The 19,261-nt window shown below is 35.5% G+C and overlaps 1 protein-coding gene across 1 annotated transcript; it reads left to right on the top strand.

The window, feature by feature from the left end:
• The first annotated feature begins 5,421 nt into the window (after nt 1-5,421).
• LOC103948413 (dof zinc finger protein DOF3.6) lies at nt 5,422-7,445 on the top strand. Its single transcript, XM_009359445.3, has 2 exons — nt 5,422-5,768; nt 5,948-7,445. Exons 1-2 carry the CDS (start codon nt 5,715-5,717, stop codon nt 6,968-6,970), a joined length of 1,077 nt encoding a protein of 358 aa, XP_009357720.2. The 5' UTR covers nt 5,422-5,714; the 3' UTR covers nt 6,971-7,445.
• The last annotated feature ends 11,816 nt before the right edge of the window (nt 7,446-19,261 follow it).

Below are 19,261 nucleotides of genomic sequence, written 5' to 3'. Positions count from 1 at the left end.
TATTATAGTTGATTAACCATACGCACTTATGTCTCATATCTACTCTTTTTGAAAATGTAACCTTGGAGTCAGAAGTGTACTAACACCAACTTTTGATGTTTGCTGCAGTTGGTGTTAGGACCATATGAGCTAAGTAACTTCTTTGTCAATGAAAGATGAACTGAGAAAGCACTGAAACACTGTCTCCTTTTCAGCCTTATCATGATATACATGTATCTATAAATGTAACAATTAATAAATCAACTTTTTCCCAATAATGTGTGTGTGAGAGTGCCCCTATGGGCAAACCAAACAATTTTTCCAATATTTGAAGTTAACACATGCCCGAAGTTGATGTTATAATATGAGAGTGCATATACCAGCTAGTCTATCAACCTAAGGTCCTAAACACGTATCTTGCATTCCAGCTGTTGGTGTTAAAACTGGACGGAGTTTGGACAACGTTTAATATGTATTTGTCCCAAGTATATTTTTGGTCTCAGTGTCACAAGGTGGCTCGAGAAAAAAAGAATTGGCGTACCATTTTTGGAAATAGATAGTGTTAGTCTTTGATTGTGTGAAAGTTGCGCATTAATCTGACTTCTTAACTGAATGATTGTGCACTGAGTGGGGTGTTAATTCGGTTAAGTTCTCATGTGCCTCAAGCAAACGATCGAGTTTCGTATATGTTTCCCTAAAAAGTAAATGAAAGCGAAATAGAAACTAAAACGAGGAACAAAATGTAATTTTTTTCATTACGGAGTTTTACAAGCGTTTACAAAAGTAAAGTCTAGGCTGATGGGCTGAGATACATGACTTGAAATGTAAATTGATTGGAAACGTAAAGAAAGCAGTAGAAAACTCTAGCAAGATTTAGGCCATGACGGGTATGATAATGCTAGAGGAGTCCACCGAGATCACTGGTGTAGGATTGGACTTAGTGCAAAACATGCGCCTAAGAGAGGAAATCAGGGTGGTTGGAATTGCACACCAACTGAATCATACCCTAGGATGGTAGAGTTGTAAAAGTTTTAGATCTCAGGGATCGTAGGCAGTGTTTGCTTTGAATGAAGACTTTGAGATTGTAGCTAATGCTAGAAGAGAGTGCGGGAATAGTTAGTATGGGAATGCGGATAAAGAGAAGGAGACTGAAGCAGCATGGCCTGATAGAGAGACTGCCCTTGAGGCTTAGCTTAAACCTTTTGTGTCGTATAAGAAAGTTGTTTGGAAAAACAATTGGGTTTGTGCTGAAAAGCAATTAGGTTGATTAAAGAATCACTCAAGATTTTTGTTTAATTGTAGAGATTGAATTTGATGAAGGTCTTAAGCTTGAAGGCATGTGGCTCTATTTATATGCATGGGAGAATGATCAACCTTGATTATATCACTGAGCTGCAGGAGGGGTAGATTGGTAATTTGTCGTTGATAGTGATTGTAATTCCTGGTAGGTGACCTTCAACTATATCTTGAGGCGATTTGCACAATTGCAATAGTGACCTCAGTGGCAGATGACGCATGCCTATGCATTTAAAGGGCTGAGATATTCCCGGGCTCATGTCGTCTGTGTGGCAAATGCACTTCCAAGGGACTTTTGTCTGATGCCTTGGACAAGCTGAAGTGAAGTGAGATGTTTGTTTGAGCTCTGGTCTGGGCTTTGGAGTTTGTGGACTAAAATTGTGCAATTTTTACGTAAATAAAAATGAATAGGCCTTATAGCAGACTTTATTTTTAATTATGGCCCAAACACCAATCAGAAGATAATTAAAATAAAAGAGAGATTTAAATATGGAATTTTCACATGTTTGAGAATTTTATTGCACTTTTGATGTGGTAGCAGGTAGGTTTGTGATCATTATTCGAAAAATATTTTCGGTTGGAGGAGGAGGAGGAGAACTTGGTGGTGGAGACCAATTTGGGACACCTTTTTTAAGATTAGGGAAGAAAAATATATCATTAGATGATAATAGCTAATTGAGGGCATTAAAGTGAACAAAAAAATATTTTATTAAATTAGAAAAAAAATCCTGATAACTGTGATGAATACGAGATTATACAAAAACATTTTAAGAACTCAATTGATGGGGAAAAAAAAAAAAAAAAAACTCTAATTGATTTTTAATTCTGATAAAAGCCCATTCAATGGTTTATTAGATTATTTAACATTTTTGTGTGTGTAATGTTATCAAGAATTTGAGTAGTCCTAATTATATTGTGTTATAGGCGTGTGGGAGGAATATTACTGTAAGTAAACGCGTAAGGGATCGATAAATATTGTTAGAGTGCATCCGAATCCTAAATTATTCACGAAAATCAAACCATCAAGGGTCTCTTTCTTTCCATCATTATACACGTGTTCCATCTCATGATCATCATCAGTTAAGTCGCCATATTGATACTGATGGGTTAAGCTGAGTGTAATCAGTATTGCTAGCTAGCTGGGTGACTGGCTTAATTGATTTATATATTTAAGACTCCTGATTAATGCTAATGTGTTTTTGTCACTCCAGCTGTTCCACATCTTCATTATCCTCATATTTATGTTCTCGATTAAATCTTGACCGCATGCCCCTTCCTACTTGTATCATACAGATCTCTTGTTTTTATTACTTTCATACTATAAAGTATTTTGACCGTATAAATCTGAGAAATGAAATCTGTTCATTTTTTAGTAATAACTAGTCATCATTCAAATATCACATTTACAAGCCACTAAGATTATTGTACAATGATATTCTTCGTCACTTATAAATGAAGAGTCTTGAGTTCAACTCATGTGGGAGCGAGTTCAGTACCAATTAGCCTAAATTTCATGCCCCTAAGTATAAATAATTAACGTTGTATGAAGATAAATTACATCTACAAAATATCAATCAAATTAGAGATTGTTTTATCGTACATAACTATAAATCAAATTAGAGATCGTTGAGCTGTATATAATTATTACTAACACATTCTGATAGTTAACTATTCATCAAGTTGTTTGATACATATACAAGACTAATGATTGTCCATTTGATTAATGTTTTTAGAAAATGATGAATTGAGAGGATAAACAATGCCGATTATATTAATAGAATAAAAATACATCAATTACAATTAAATATAGACATATTATCTTCTTTACTTTGGCACTATGCATTTCCCACGTACGCTCAATTCTCCTTTAAACAAAAGAAAAGAAAAGAAGAGAAAAATTAAAATCACCATCAAGACTTAAATATCATGCAAATCGTCAAGAACATGCATTGTATATCCAATAATAGATCCGTGCCTTAGAAGATTTTTTTTTTAATTAATTGCAGGAACACAATTCAGTACACTAAATGTTATATGTAATTGTTAATTGGTTAAAATTTTAAATTGTTAACAAATTGTAATTATACACTTAGTGTATCGAGTTGTGTGTCCAATATCCTGAAAAAAAGTCTCCTGTACCTTTGGGCCAACTATATACATCACCACTTTTGTTGGGTACATTCAACAAATTAGTGGCGATTGGACGGTCGTAATCTGATGCTCGTTAAATGAATAATATTTCTTGGTTACGTGAAAACTTCAATCCGTGGGGACCTAAAATTTGGATGATGAGGTTGCTTTTATGGCGACCCAGCCGGTGGAGAAAAGAAAACCGTAGAGAAAAAGACAAGAAGGTGGGTACGGGACCCACTGTTATCTTACGTGGCAAATTGGTAATATAAAGTAAGAATCCCCCGACCGCGAGCATCTGATCTGATTACGACCAGACCACCCAGCCCACAACCGCGGCTGGCCAGGCCACCACCGAGGCACCAACCCCTAGTCTTTCTTGATTTGCTTATTTAATTTCATAGTATATATTTTATAAAATGCACAATACTTTTGTTATGTTTTTCTCTTTTGTACAATACTTTTGTTAGTGAGGATGAGAAATTCAAATTGGAATTTTATTTTTGTTAAAAAAGATGTTTATTCGAAGAAATGTCAAACATTTAGAAGGGAAAATATCATTATATTATAAAAAAACTTCCCTCAAAACTCTTCCATTTTAGAGAAATTTATTATTGTTATTCTTGCAAAGGTCATCAGCTTCCTTCAACAAATAAGAGTTTGAATTTTTGTCAACACTCCTATTAAGTGGTAAGCATTACCATCTCTCTTCAATGCGTCACGTGTTTGCGAATTAACTACCATTTAAGTAGTTTTAATTTTTTTATATAAATAACAAAATAGTTTAATAACAAAATAATCATCATCAATGCTAGTTATTTATAACGTTAAAACTCACTAATGTTAAAAAGTTTCTTAAAGCAAAGAAAACGAAAAAAAAAAATGTTAAGAGAAAACGCTGCTACTTTAAGGATCGAAGAAGGTAAATTAATATATTACTAGTATTGGCGTTGCATGTGTTTGCAGCAAGCTTACCCCATTATTAAACTAAATCTAAACCCTTCAAATTAGTAATGTTAGAGACACCATCTATTTAAGTTATATTTTGTAAATCATGTGACGTGTTAATTTGTTGATCATTGAATTATTATTTAAATATTAATTAATGTGTTTATTTCATATTGATAACATATCACATAATTTACAAATTTGATCTAAAAATTGAATTTACCTAACATTTCTCTCAAATTAATTAGACTGGTGAAGAATCAAATTAGCTAGCTAGCTATGGCCTATAGCTAGAATAGTAATAATTTCTGATAGATAAGTTAATAGAGTTAATTATCCTAAAAGCTTCCACAAGTATTTATTTCTTTAATTTATTATTATTAAAAGAGAAAGAGGGTTCGAAACTATTATAATAATTTAAAAGAGAAGAGAGGGCATTTCGAACTGAAGGCGCATAAGTAAAAACCCAACATCCTATTCTATACATCTTTTTACGTAATTCTTTTGGTTATTTTTCCATCAATTTTACAACCTTTTGATGGATATGAAATATTGCATAATACTACTAGCAATAATACTTAAATCTCTTTTCACACTTCTGGCAAGACACTGTTTCTGTGTACATAGGCATACGCTTGTAGCATATATTTTATCTTAAAGATTTTACTTTGGACGAGCAATTGGTAAGACAAATTCCAAAACACTAATTGATAATAACAATTATGCAATTAAAAAATTTTATACGGAAGGATATATTGGTTCTTTCTCTTATAATAATCTACGTACGTAAAGATGCTCGAAAAAAAAAATTGAAAAAAATTGAAATTATATAGTAGTAGTATACATTTCCATGCAAAAATGAAAACTATGCAAGGAACACATAGGAGAAACAAAGGCACATTTGATGGTGACACTTCCACCCATGACACCCCCACAATTACTTCCCTTTTCATTTTTAAATCCATGTAAAATATTATTTAATTGTGTAACTCATATTATATTATTAAAGTTCTACTAGTTAGGGCTTCCATCTCTTTCTCTCTCTGCATGGCCATTGGTCACTGATGTCTTTGGGTTAAGCAGCGTCAAAAAGAAGCTTAAAGACTAAGAAAAATGGTTCCTCACCTTCAAACCCTAAAATTAATAAAACAAAAAGCAAAAGAGAGTAGTGGGGGAATCGATGGGATGAGAGAAACAAAGAACAAAATAAATAAACGCCCACCTCTTTATCTTTCCGTCTCCTTCTGATCTTTTCTCTCTTTCTCTCTGAAGCAGCAACTATCTCTTGTGGATGTGATTCTCCAACAAAATTACATCCTCTAAAAACCCACATCAAACTTTTACAAAGGAGAAAGCTAGCCATGGTTTTCTCATCCGTTCCCGTCTATCTGGATCCACCCAACTGGCAACAACAGGTAAGGGTTTAATTTCTGCAACCTTATATTTTGTTCTTTCCATAGCTAGCTGCTTCACCAAAAAAGTTGATTTTAAAGTTAAAATATATTCCTACCCTTTTTCAATCTATGTCTCGTCTCTTGAATATACCAATTATTGATTTTATTTATTTGAATTTTTTTCCTTTTTGATTTCATAGCAAACAAATCATCATCAACAAGGAGGTGGAAGTGATCAGAATAATCCTCAGCTTCCATTGGTGCCTTCTTCAGAAGCTAGATGCACTTCTGTAGATGGCGGCGGTGGTTTGGGCTCGATTAAACCTGGATCGATGTGTGATCGAGCGCGGATGGCCAAGATGCCGCAGCCAGAGACAGCACTGAAATGCCCTCGATGTGAATCCACAAACACAAAGTTTTGCTACTTCAACAATTACAACCTTTCCCAGCCTCGCCACTTTTGCAAGACGTGCAGGCGCTACTGGACAAGAGGAGGAGCCTTGAGAAGCGTGCCGGTGGGAGGAGGCTGCCGGAGAAATAAAAGAAGCAAAGGAGGCAACAGCAGCAGGTCAAAATCACCAGGCGCAGCTGGTAATTCTAGCTCAAGTACGGTTAATTCTTCCAACAGCTGCAGCGCTAGTGATAATATCATAGGCCATTTGACACATCCACCACCACCACATCAATTGCCGTTTTTGCCCTCCTTACACCATCTTCCTGATTATGGTTCCGGGGACATGCTAGGGCTAAATAATTTTGGGATTAATCAACCTGGTGATGTTGAATTCCAACACCATCAGTACGGTTCGGACCGGTTCAGTGCAAGGCCAAATATTTTAGGCATGAATAATATGAGTAATACTGAGCATTGGAGATCATCACTACTTCAACAGCAATTTCCTAATTTCTTGGTTAATTTGGGACAACCAACTAGTAATACTCATGGGTTGTACCAATTTGACGGTGGAGATCATCAAAATGTTGGCCAGCTCCCGATATCTAAGCCGTTGGATCATTCTGCGGGTAACGGAGTTACTAGTACTCAGATGGCTAATGTGAAAATGGAACAGAATCAAGCACTGAATTTGTCAAGGAATTTTTTGGGAAGCCTTGGAAATGATCATCAATACTGGGGTAGTTGTACTACTGGTACTGGTGGGAATGCTTGGACTGATCTTTCTGGTTTCACAACTTCTTCTTCTTCTACCAGCCATCTCTTGTGATATTTGATCATGGTCACTTGGTTTCATTGAATTACTACAGGTTCCTGAGAGAAATGATCAGGTACTCTCGAAGATATTGGAGTTTCAACCAATCGATCGATCAACCATAACTTTTCATGGATTTTGAAGGCTCAAGTCCAAAAGTACGTGTGAGATGAAATGGGAAGGTGGAACAGTCTCATCATATTTTGTCAAAAAATCTTAATTAGATGAAATGGTAGGATTTTTAGTTTGAAATAGTTCGTTGTTTTTTATTGCTTTAGTTTTTTGGGAGGGTTTGTGTAGCTTAGCTATATATATATATATATATACATACATATATATATATATATATATATATATGGTTAATCATGTTTTATGGAGCCTTGGAGTAGTTTGTATCTGATATTTTGAAGGCCAAATTGTTATCATTCCTCGAATGAAAGCTATATATGTGTACCAAGTTTCCTTCACTAATTTTATGAAATTGTGTCCACTTAAGTTTTGTTGAATCTTTACTCCTACTCATTAATTAATTTCAGTGAAAGGGTGGACAATTATATCAGAAAATTACATATCAGCTCCCACACTCTCTGTATGCAACCAAGATTTAGTTCCAACGGTTGTCTTATAAATATGTCACATGTGTTAAAAAAAGTGCACTATCAATCTAATAGAAGATTGTCAAGTGATGAATTGGCGATGCGAAAAAATCTCTCATGTAAGTACACACACTTCCAATGGGAGAAGCAATATTATCATTTTGATTTTAGCCAATATTGCAAGCAGACTTCTTGAGTATGTAGTACGTATTATCTGAATTATTGGGTCGTTGTTGTTTGATATTTGAGGACATGAAAGAGTGTTCACCATATCTCCCCACTATCGACCTTGATTAGGTTTCTTTTAATCATAGCGTTAACTGCAGATATTTCGACCACATACTTTTGGGGATCTTTAACTCTTGATAGTCATTGCCCTAAAGTTCATGGCCTAGTTTTCAATTTAGACCAAGATACACACACACACACACACACACACATATATATATATATAGAGAGAGAGAGAGAGAGAGAGAGAGAGAGGGGACAAAATAGGGTTTAGTGTGATCAGAAATCGACTTACGTTTGTAGTGTGCTATGACTAAAATGATTGTGCAATTATAAAAAATTGTCGAAAACGAGTCTTCTGTTGGATGTGATTACAAAGAAACTAAGAGAAACGCCAAAATCGCACTCAAAACCATGCAAAAGAGCAAGCAATGAGTCCTTGGAATTTTGTCGGAAAATACTAACGTAAAGAGGCTCTTGGACCATACTAGCTATCTACTCATATCAGTCAAAAGCTTAAGAAAGAACCAAAAGGAAGGAAAAATTCGAGAGCCTCTTTAACATGTATGGTTTTAGTTTTTAGTTCCTCCTTTGTAATTAAGCGAAAACAAGGCAGAAAAAAAAAAAAAAAGAAACTAGTGATTGCTATTTCTAAGAGAATGGAACCTGGGTTTGGATTTGCTTTTCCACTAACCAAGGTGTAGCAAATAAACCCGTCAACAAAGCAACTCCATGTCTCTGCCTTTCTCACTAGAGTGCAACGGTCAAGATTGTTAATTTGGTCGCTCGTAGACTGCGGTAGGACTGTGATGTTTGAATTTTAAATAATTACTCACGTAACTTAATTTTCAAGCTTTAGTTCTGAACTTTTATTGTTCTATTTTCATTCAATTGGTTACTTGTTGTCCATTAATTGATAATTATTAGGCTATGCACTCATTCTGGACATTATATATGAAGTTAAGAGATTTGAACTCAAGATTTCGGGTGCAAGAAAGAAAACTCTTAAACAACTGATGAAACTTATTAGTTATTAGTTATTAATGGAAAGAGTATATTGTAACAACTAAAATGGAAAGTATTATCCTCATCGTTTATAATCGACGGGAGTAAGAAGGAAATGAGAGCAGAAGAAAAAGAAAGAAGGGAAAAAGACGGGTGCGTGGCTCGTAAATCCATGTTGTTACTAAGTAAAAATGTTGACGGCCACATCACATGTGACAGGCGTGAAGACGTTCTCTCTGTTTCCATGGCATCCTTCCCTTTTGTGACGTCCTTGTCCTTTCTCTCTCTCTCTCAGTATGCTTTCTCAGTATGCTTTTTTATCAAATAAGTATTTGTGTTACTATGTTAGATCATCCTTTCAGTATGCTTTTTCATCAAATTTCTGTGTTATATTAGATTTTGATTTAATTTGGTTTGTTTGTAGGTATATATTTTTTTTGTAACATTTAATGTAACTACATGTATAAAACATACAAAAATGCTATTTTTACTACATTTTTCATGCCATATTTGTCCCACTCTTTAATACAGGTATGATCCATTTGTACTGGTGAGTTCTATGTCTATTAGAGAAGTGATATAAATGTGGTATGAAAATGTGATAAAAGCTATATTTATAATACATAACACACCTATCAAAAGCTCTAAACTTCGTGACACATCTCTCAGCGGGGAAGATAGTATATTACTTTAGGTGTGTTATTATTATAGATGTGAAAAGAAGAAAGAAAGAATGAGGAAAAGAAGTGGTTTAAATCTAATTACCAACTAGCTTTTAAATAATGAAGGAAGTTTGAATCTCCCGTCATCTTTAATAAAAAGAAAAATAAAAATTTAATCTCAAACCTACGCTTAGTGAAAATCCAGCTATTCAAATCATCTTTGATAAATAAGTCATTTAGTACAACGGTTCAATGATATTCCTCTTCACTTGTAAATGAGAGGTCTTAAGTTTGATTATTGCCAAAAGTAATTTTAAACCACATTATTCTTAGCCCATTGTGAGGCTTAACCCACTTCCAACTCCTTATTATAAATAGTATCGTTTATATAAAAAAAAATTAATGATGTTTGATAATAGACAAAAGAAAAAAAAAAGGATTTTATAGAAGATACGTAAATAACCTTGTTGATGAGGGAATCCTAAGAGAAGTTTGAGAGCACTTTCTTTTACCAATTATCACGAGTCAATAGGAAAACCATGAACCAATAAACTCTTATTTGAAGGATGACGCAGAGCATAATTATTGTATTAATAAAATTGGTGATTGATTGATTGATATATTATACTCCCTGCAATTTATCTTGATCATTACATCATCTATAGCATAAAAATTAATAAAATCATATATGGAAGCTTGCGTTACCAAGCACTAAATTTCATTCAAAATTTTATTTTTGTTGTTGTTTATTGAATTTTATTGAGCGAGGGACAGAAAGAGTCACTTGGGGGAGGAATGTTTGACTAATATCAGGAAGAGTGGCCGAGGGTAACTCAGCCTTTATAAAAGTAAGAGATATGATGTGTGTTTTGGAGAGTTGAGAGAGAGAGAGAGAGAGAGAGAGAGTGTGTGTGTGTGTGTGTAGGGTAATACTGCTTGTTATGGATCAAGAGGTATGTGTCGAAATCTCTCTAAGCTTGTAACTCACTGCTAATTTACCTCAAATTTAGTTCTAGTACCATCCCGTCACAACCCACCCAACCCACAACCTTCAATGACGGGTCCCAAATTTCCAATTCAAGCCGTGAGATCCCCCTTGCCTTCTCCCTGCAAACCCACCTTCTCGCATGCAGCTCACCTACCGCCACACCAATAGCTACTTGTTGCCCTCTCTTTCTGTTTTCAAAGCCCACTCTCAACCTACAATGGCAGGTCCCAGATGCTAATTCAAAAAGGCAAAAAATGTTTGGTTCAAACTGACGATTTTACCCTCCAAACTAATGGAACCATGGATGACTGTGTGAGATTTAACGGATTATGGTAATTTAGCCATAAATAAAAGTTTATGGAGGTAGGCAGATAATTGGCTGAAATTAAAGTTCTTAAGAAAATTGGCAGTAGGTTACAAATTCAGGGGGATTTAAACAAATAGGCCTTGGATCAATTCCAGATTAGGGTCCTACTGTCCTACTTTTGATTTTTTTAATTAATTGCATTTTTCAGTTTAATTAATCCTAAATTTGATGATTTAGCCATTGCCCATTGGTTTGTAAGGGGAGCATATTTGTTCACCATCATAATCTATGATATATGCTAACCATACACCTAATCATCTACTACATATCCTTTCACTTAACATTGGTTAATTTTTTATAAAATTAAAAAAGGAACATTTAATAAGTTAACTAGAGTTAGATGAAATGACACTTGACAAATGATTAGATGTATAGTGAGCATACACCATAGTTATGATGATGAGCGAAAATGCTTCCGTTTCTAAGAGATCGACCACTTAAACTAGAAGAACCAGGAAACGTTGATCAATAATACTTCATTTCAATACAAGTTTTAATTTACTTACGTTGTTAATTATTTTGTTTTATGCAATTTACCTCCGTACTTGTCTTTCAATTTTTTATTTTAAACATTTACTTTTGGTTTTCAATTTTATTTACTTTTAAAACACTTTTATTTAATGCAATCACCTCTAAATTTATTTATTGTCTCGCCGCTAGAATAACTTAAGAGATAGTTTAATTGCGGTCTCTCGTTCCTAATTCTTATAGGCTCAAACCTTATGCATTTTAGGTTTTTAATTGAAATCTCTCTCCTAGTCTCCTACCACATAAATGACATAATAATAAAAAAGATACAATAATACCAAGATTCAACAGTTTTTTTGCTTTCATTTACACTACCAATTCAATTATTCAAAATTGCTTATGGATTTTGATATAAAAAAATAAAAAATTGCTTAGGGGTGCATTCTAGATTATGAAAAAAAAGGGATTTTATTTTATTTTTATAAAATATGAGTACATTTATATAAAAAATTTGGCTACATTTTACATATAAAAAATTGGTACACTATAAAAATATGGGTACGTACATTTTACATACAAAAAATTGATAGATTTTATACAAAAAAGGGGCACGTTTTATATAACAAAAAATGGGTGCATTTTATATAAAAGACAATGGGTACATTTTATAAAAAAACAATGGTACATTTAGATTTAAAAAATACATAGATTTTACATTAAAAATGAGTACATTTTACATAAAAAACGGTACTTACAAAAAAAAATAAAAAAAGAAGATATAGTTTGCATATAATAAAGTGTACATTTGTAAAGAAAAATGGGTACATTATAAATAATTTATGGGTACAAATAAAAGGTTAAAAAAAATATAAGTACTAATAACATTTAAAAAAAAGAGACAAAAAGAAATTAATATATGTGTACAAATAAAATTTAGAAGAAAATTGGTACAATTTAAAAAATGGGTTGCAAATTAAAAAATGGGCACAAACTAGAAGTAAAAATATATGATAATGTTGTAGGCATAATTTACTGAACAATAATGGAGGCCCTATGGAGAGAGATGGTGTGGCATATAGAGAGAGAAAAGAGAGATGTGTAATTGTGGGTGTGTTCTATTCCACCCCATTGTGCATTTATTTATAGTAGTAAGGAAGGTTAATTCCTTACCCTTTAGGATTACAACATTTAATAGGTAATCAACTCCTAATAGGAACATAAGAGATATCCCTAGTTATACTAGGATTTACACAATCACATTCCTAATCTAATAGGACTGCAACACTCCCCCTTGAGTATGTAAATACTCAAGTAAATGGCGCATCAGGTCTTTAACGATGAAGTAAATATAGTTGATGAAGTCGTCGGCACAATGAGCAAATGCGAGTCTCATATCAACGGAAGAATGCATAAAAAATAAAACTCACAAAACCTTGCTATGGTAAAACCCAAGGTGGGAGAAAAACTCATAGACTAAGGAGAAAAGTGAGAAGTTGCATTAAGTCAAAACTATACGTTTTTTGGATGCAAGTAGAAGAGCTCACAATGGTATGATCAGCTCAGGATGGGTGCCTCGTTAAAACCTAGTTAGGTAGCAAAAACCCAGTGGGAAAATGCTCCTAATCATAGGGAAAAATAGTACATCAAGATCAAGTGAGTATACTTCTGGATACTCCCCCTAAGACATAACTTCCAAATGAGAACTACAAGCATTGCATATGATAGTTAGGCATACCAATTCCTTGGATAAGCTTCTGGAAGGTTGACTTTGGCAGTGACGACGTGTAAAGGTCAGCAAGGTTGTCTGGGATCAACTTGCATAACTTCAATCTCCTGATGCTTTGCTGATATAGATGTAGACGCAATATGTCTTGGTGTTGACTTCATTGATGTATCATGGCTTGGTCGGGTTAATACATGCGGCATAGTATTTATGGGTCGTTGTTGGGACTTAACGATGGATGAAAATAGCAAGTATTTCGAATATGCGCAACAAGAACGCCTAACCATGTCTCATTTGTGGCGTAGTGAAGTAAGTTGAGTCTTGGAACGTTTCGAAGATTTCGCAACTAAGGTCATATCGTGGACCTCCAAGATATTGCAATATCCCTAATGGTAAAGACATAACCATTTAGGGATTTTGCCTTGTGCGGGTTTGATAAGTAACCTGGGTCAGCATAACAAACAAGGCAAGCATCATTTCGAGGATCAAGGGGGTTGGATCCGCTCGAGATGCGTTGGGATTGCCCCTGTAGTACCTTCAGGGTACGTCTTTAATACCAATTCAGTGGTTGCGTGTAGCCGCAGTGCTGCATATTTACCAAGATCAACAACAAAGAAGATGTCATGTCTAAATACAATGAGCTAAGTACAACGAAGCGCAAAGTTGAACTTAGATATGGAATTTCGGATTCCTTAACCTCTTTAAGGGTCTCATTTGCATATAATGTATGGACAATCAAAGATATACTCAAAAGTGACACATTTAGGGTGTAGTTCGACTGGTAAACCAAAATACCGTCAGAATAATGCTTCAACTTCAGGTCAAGGCATAAACGAGTTTTCCTAAGATCCTTCATCTCAAATTCCATCTTCAGGTGCGTGGCAGTTTTCTCAAGTTCTTCCGGAGTCTTAGTGAGATTCGTGTCAACGACACAAACTGTAACTCTAGCAATTTGGAATAAGACTTCATAGTTTAACACGTAAGGGCATAATTCATATCCCTGATTGATCAAATAATCACATAGATGGGTATACCACATCCGTCGAATTGTAAGTGAACGCCTCAAACAAGTTAAGAGGGTGTTCCGTGGTTTTGTAACTATTTGAACTAGTCCATGTAATTCTTTGGGAACTTACATGTAAATCTCCATATCTATATCCCCATGGAGAAAACACTAACCACATTTCATAATGCTGCTATTAATCACAGGACGTTTGAGAGAAACCTTGCGCCGTAAGGCGTGCATCATATCGCACTTATTTCATTCATCTCATAACGCTTCCTTTCCCACTTGTAACATAATAAGGTTACCTTGGGTAGTGTAGGAACGACAGGTCCAAACACACTTTGGTAAGGAATTTGACCTAGATTGTAATTTTTGTTGTCCAATCAGTTCTACGCTGTCACTTAATCAACTGAACACGGTTCGATATCGTGGCTTTTCATTTATGTCGGTAGCTACAATATAAGTGAAAACATCATCGATGATAATCTTATTCCAATTCCATTTAGCTCATCCAAACTAGTATACTGGACCAAGAACTTTAAGTTTCGGGAGAAATCTAGATTAATCTCATGAGATGGAAATGATTTGAGACAACGATCAAGTTTAGATTCATTGTTGTACCGTGTCTTCCTCTTCTAGGGAAGTGAATCCTACAAACTGAGTGATCTGTCGTGCTCCAGGCCAAGACAGATTGATTGGTTATCTGCCAATGTACCGGACCATCTAACAAGGGCGTCCAAAATATCCAACAAGGGTGGCACACCCTCCAAGGATGTTGACTCGACGTCCGTTAAGTACGTCTATCCTTGCAGGCATGTTTGCAGCTGGTATATGATCTCGTCACTTTAGCTAGATCAGAGGAATGTGTCTGGAACAACATTCTGAAATCTAGAATTCATCGCACTTACTTATCATGCTTGTGCGGTATGAGGATTGAGATGAGACATAGTGGGCAACGTCCACGCAAATTCGTGATGTTCTCTAAGAACGTTGACGTTCTTATCTCCTCCTAACGGAGGGAAGACTATCTTATTAAAGTGACAACCCGCAAATGAGTGGTAAAGAGATCGTGTGCAAGGGCTCGAAGAGAGCTAATGTGAAAGAGAGTCATGATCGACAAAAGATACACATCCTTCTTTGAGGACCCATGGTGGTACGTTGCGGTGGCGCAACTTGGCACATGGAATGCTCATCCAAATGCGTAAATACGAAAATCATTAGGTTCGTACCCAGTAACCAACTGTAACGTCATATAGGTTGGGTGGCAATGAGCCTCAAGGCAGACCAACATAACTACGTACAAGGATTGCGTAGCCCTAGGCAGAAACCGAAAACTTGGTACGTTTACCAAAATTTGGGCGATCATTTAAATTGCGCTTTATGATCATTAGGCGAGGCTCTTTGGGGTGAACATGGGAATTCAATGTTCAATTATAAAACCCAAAATACATGCAATACTTTATCGAAAACCGTCGATGTAAACTCTCCGGCATTATCCAGTCTCCTGGACCTTAAGGGATAAGTAGGGTGGTGAACCCTTAATCGGCCATGAGGTTTAGCAGCAATGTGTGTCGACAAACATGTGACCAGTTTATCGATTCATCAACTAAAACCATAAGTATTTGTATGGTCCGTATTTTGGTTGGATTAGTCCACATATATTCCCTTGAATCCACTGTGAAAAGATGGTCGTTTCGTATCTTTGCGAGGGATAATTTAAAAATCAATTTCCCTAATGAGCATGCTTGGCAAAGTATGCTTGTAGGCACAATATCCTTACTTCAGATAAGAAGATGCGTTGTAGCATCATTGTTCGACCTAAGTATCCCAAAATGTCATGCCAAAGCAAGTAAACTGCTCAATCACCAGACTCCAGGCCGGCCATATGTGGTGTATTCCCAGTTGGGAGACAATCCATTGGCCCCAAATCAAAGCTTCAGGCTCATTTTTGGAGGTGATGCAAAGATATTTCACTCTATTTTCTTCAGTGGTTTCATTTATGATCATTGTCATCTCGAATATCCTTAAAAACTAAACGACATGGAGAATTTAAGGTCCCTTAAATGGTGATTTAGTACCATTCATACAATGAGGAGCGTGCCTGTGTTCTTAATCAGGTTGGATAGACCTGAAGTCATTGTTAGAGATGTGATTTAGGTGTAAAGTTAGTGTGCGTAGTACACATTCATCCAGACAACTAACTTCCCCATATTCCTACCTAATCATGTGTTTAATTGAATTTGTCACATGTATTAAGAAGCATGATTCAATTAACTCATATTCGATGACAGCATTAATAAGATTATCCATAAGTAAAACATACACCAAACTTGAATCCAAGAACATAGAAAAATGTTCACAAGGTAAATGGTTTACTAAGGGGATTTGGCCAACAAGGCCATCCATGACAAAATTTTGCTTTTCCAACTACGTTTGGTGGAGCAAAATTAGCCTCACATATTGATTACTAGAATGGTACTCCTTAACAACATTGGTAGGGGCACGAACATGTGCATAACCAATGATCTATTCCATTAAGACGGAAGTAGATTCTGCAGGGTTAAGGTTTAGGAATATTATCCCTTATTCTTGAATTTTTAGGTCTTAGGTACCAAGGATCAAGCTTCGAGCATGATACCACACCTTGGCAGGCCCTAATTATATGTTTGTGGTAGTAATCAGATCCAAGAATTTGGTAAACTTCCGCTTTCTACATTACTGCTTCAGAAGCGAGTTAGAAACAAGGAAGGACGAGAAAAGTATTCTCTAGTCAAAATTCGATCGGATTTATAAACTTCAGAATTGTACTCATTCATAGACATAATCATGGTATGCTTCAGGCAATGTCTTTCATGATTAGACAGTCCGTAGGAGCGAGCCAAAAAGCCATGAAATCCTTGATTAAAAGGTATTTCCATTTGTAATGCTTCGGGCACAAGTCTTCGAATGAAGATCATGGTGGAGGCTTATTCAGCTCTTCCTTACCATTGTTGGCGTCAATGGTTTCTTAGCTTCTTGATAGTCAAGTGGAGATTCACGTCTTGTACCCCACATAAAATGGTTTCTATTAGAAACATCCAAATCAGGAAAATCGAACTTGTTACGGTACGACAATCCACTGAATGGAAAGAATTAGATTGTGATTGGTGCTATGGGAAGGAATCATCCATAAGCATCAAAGTTAGAACATTCGAGTTATAAGACATGGTTTTCATGAAAAACGTCGGGTTTTCATGGGTGTGTTGTTTTATGAAAACTTCGGGTTTCAAAGGCACTAAATTTGAAACTACAAGTTCAATTTAGTTCATGAATGTTTAGTTCATAAAATAGAGGTTCCTGCAAGAAACACCGAACGTAATATACAACTAAGTGTAGTGGATTTGAGGTTCTTCGGGAACTCAAGTGTGAGAGCTTCGTTACTATGAAAGTATGTGACGGTTCAAAGTATAAAAATAAATTATTGAATCGTTAATGTCCAAAAGTGATCTTCATGTCAATAATTTTGGATTCATTATCAGATTAATGGACTGCATGTCACTTTTAATTAATTCAATAAATCGAGTCATACATGGTCGATTGTAGAAGCTAAATAATATTAGAGTAATATTATCAGGTCGAAAATATAGCCCCAAAAAATATTTAGGCTCGGGTTAGGTGCCTTAAGTGAAAGGCAGAGCCCAAAAGGGGCCTCGGATATGGGCTGCAAGCCATGGGTCAGGGGGTATAGGCGTATCCATTAAGGTTGGCTTTTTGGACCAAGGAGGTAGGCACGAGAGCAAGGCCTAACAAGTTTGCTAGATTGATAATGCAAGGGAAGCCCAACCGAATGGCTGGCATCAAATTGGGTCGTAAGGATGACCCAGCAAGCAGCACAGGTTTGCTGCTGGCAGTCCAGTGGCACGCGGGACAAGGGCCTAACAAGTATGATAGCTTGCTAGCATGGGCCAAGAGCATATAAAGGTCCAAAAAGGAAAGCTATAACCTTCATTGATGAATGTGGGCTACGGGCTCGAGTTATCCCAACCAGGCCGAAGGCCTGGGGTGACCATCTGCTCGCAGTAAGGCTGTTGTCAAGGTCCATGTGAATGCAGCAAAGCCCAGAGGGCTGCTGCCCAGTTTATGCTGCAAGGGGTGGTGCCATACCAAATCCAAATTTCCAAAATTTTGACATAGGTAGGGTTTAAGAAACCCTAGAATTGCTTCTAATTTAATTTGATACTTTGACTCACATATTCCACATAACAATTTAATTGTGCAATGCATGAAACAAATATATAAACATCTACAATATATATATCGAAAGGAAAATATAAACATAGGGGGTTCATGCATCATGAGGAATGTTTTCATGCTTCATGTTGTTTCAAATATCTTACTTTATTTTAAGCGTACCTGATTGGCAAAAAACAACAAAAGCCTTTGAATTTGTAGAAGATCCTTCTCGGAAAGCCGAAATTGCATCTCCAATGCGTTGTATCGCGTTTAACATAAAAAATAAAAAAATTAAATTGAATCAATAGCATGTAGATCAATTCAATAAAATAATAAATTAATCATAAAAGGAATGATTAAAACGTAATACTCCCCTGATTGAAGAATAAACTCTTTTTAGTGCAGCGTCAAGAGCGTGCTGATAACGTGTTGTATGCATAATTTACTGAACAATTATGGAGGCCATATGGAGAGAGAGGGTGCGGCATATAGAGTGAGAAGAGAGAGATGTGTAATTATGGATGTGTTCTAGTCCACCCCATTGTGCCTTTATTTATAGTAGTAGGGAAGGTTAATTCCATACCCTTTAGGATTACAACATTGAATAAGTAATCAACTCATAATAGGTATATAAGAGATTTCCCTAGATATATTAGGATTTACACAATCACATTCCTAATCTAATAGGATTGCAACAGATAACAAGTTTATCCATAAATATAAATATACCAAATGTAACATTTTTAATTCGAACACTAAATGAATATATTTAGAAATAAAATTTAATTTTCTTGACATGTAAATATTCTATTTTTGAAATAATTAATTACATTTTTTAAAACCCAAAGGATCTTGATAAAAAATTGAAAAGGAATAAGGTTTAAATCAATAAAGTAGAAAAAATAGGTATGGGAACCTAATTGCTTCTTAATTTAATCTCCTTATTTACGATTTCTTTTACTTTCACGTCTATTCATCTTCACATCGACCTATACATTTTATCACTTGGTTGTTCGCTCATAGTCTTGAATCCAAGGTCCCTTGCTCGGCC

This window comes from the organism of the source record quoted next, unplaced genomic scaffold, assembly GCF_019419815.1.
Source record: "Pyrus x bretschneideri cultivar Hongxiangsu unplaced genomic scaffold, Pyrus_bretschneideri_v1 Contig4, whole genome shotgun sequence".
NCBI classification, from domain to species: Eukaryota; Viridiplantae; Streptophyta; class Magnoliopsida; order Rosales; family Rosaceae; genus Pyrus; species Pyrus x bretschneideri.
The sequence above is the reverse complement of the archived record's forward strand: the minus strand, read 5'-3'. Positions and strand labels throughout refer to the sequence as shown.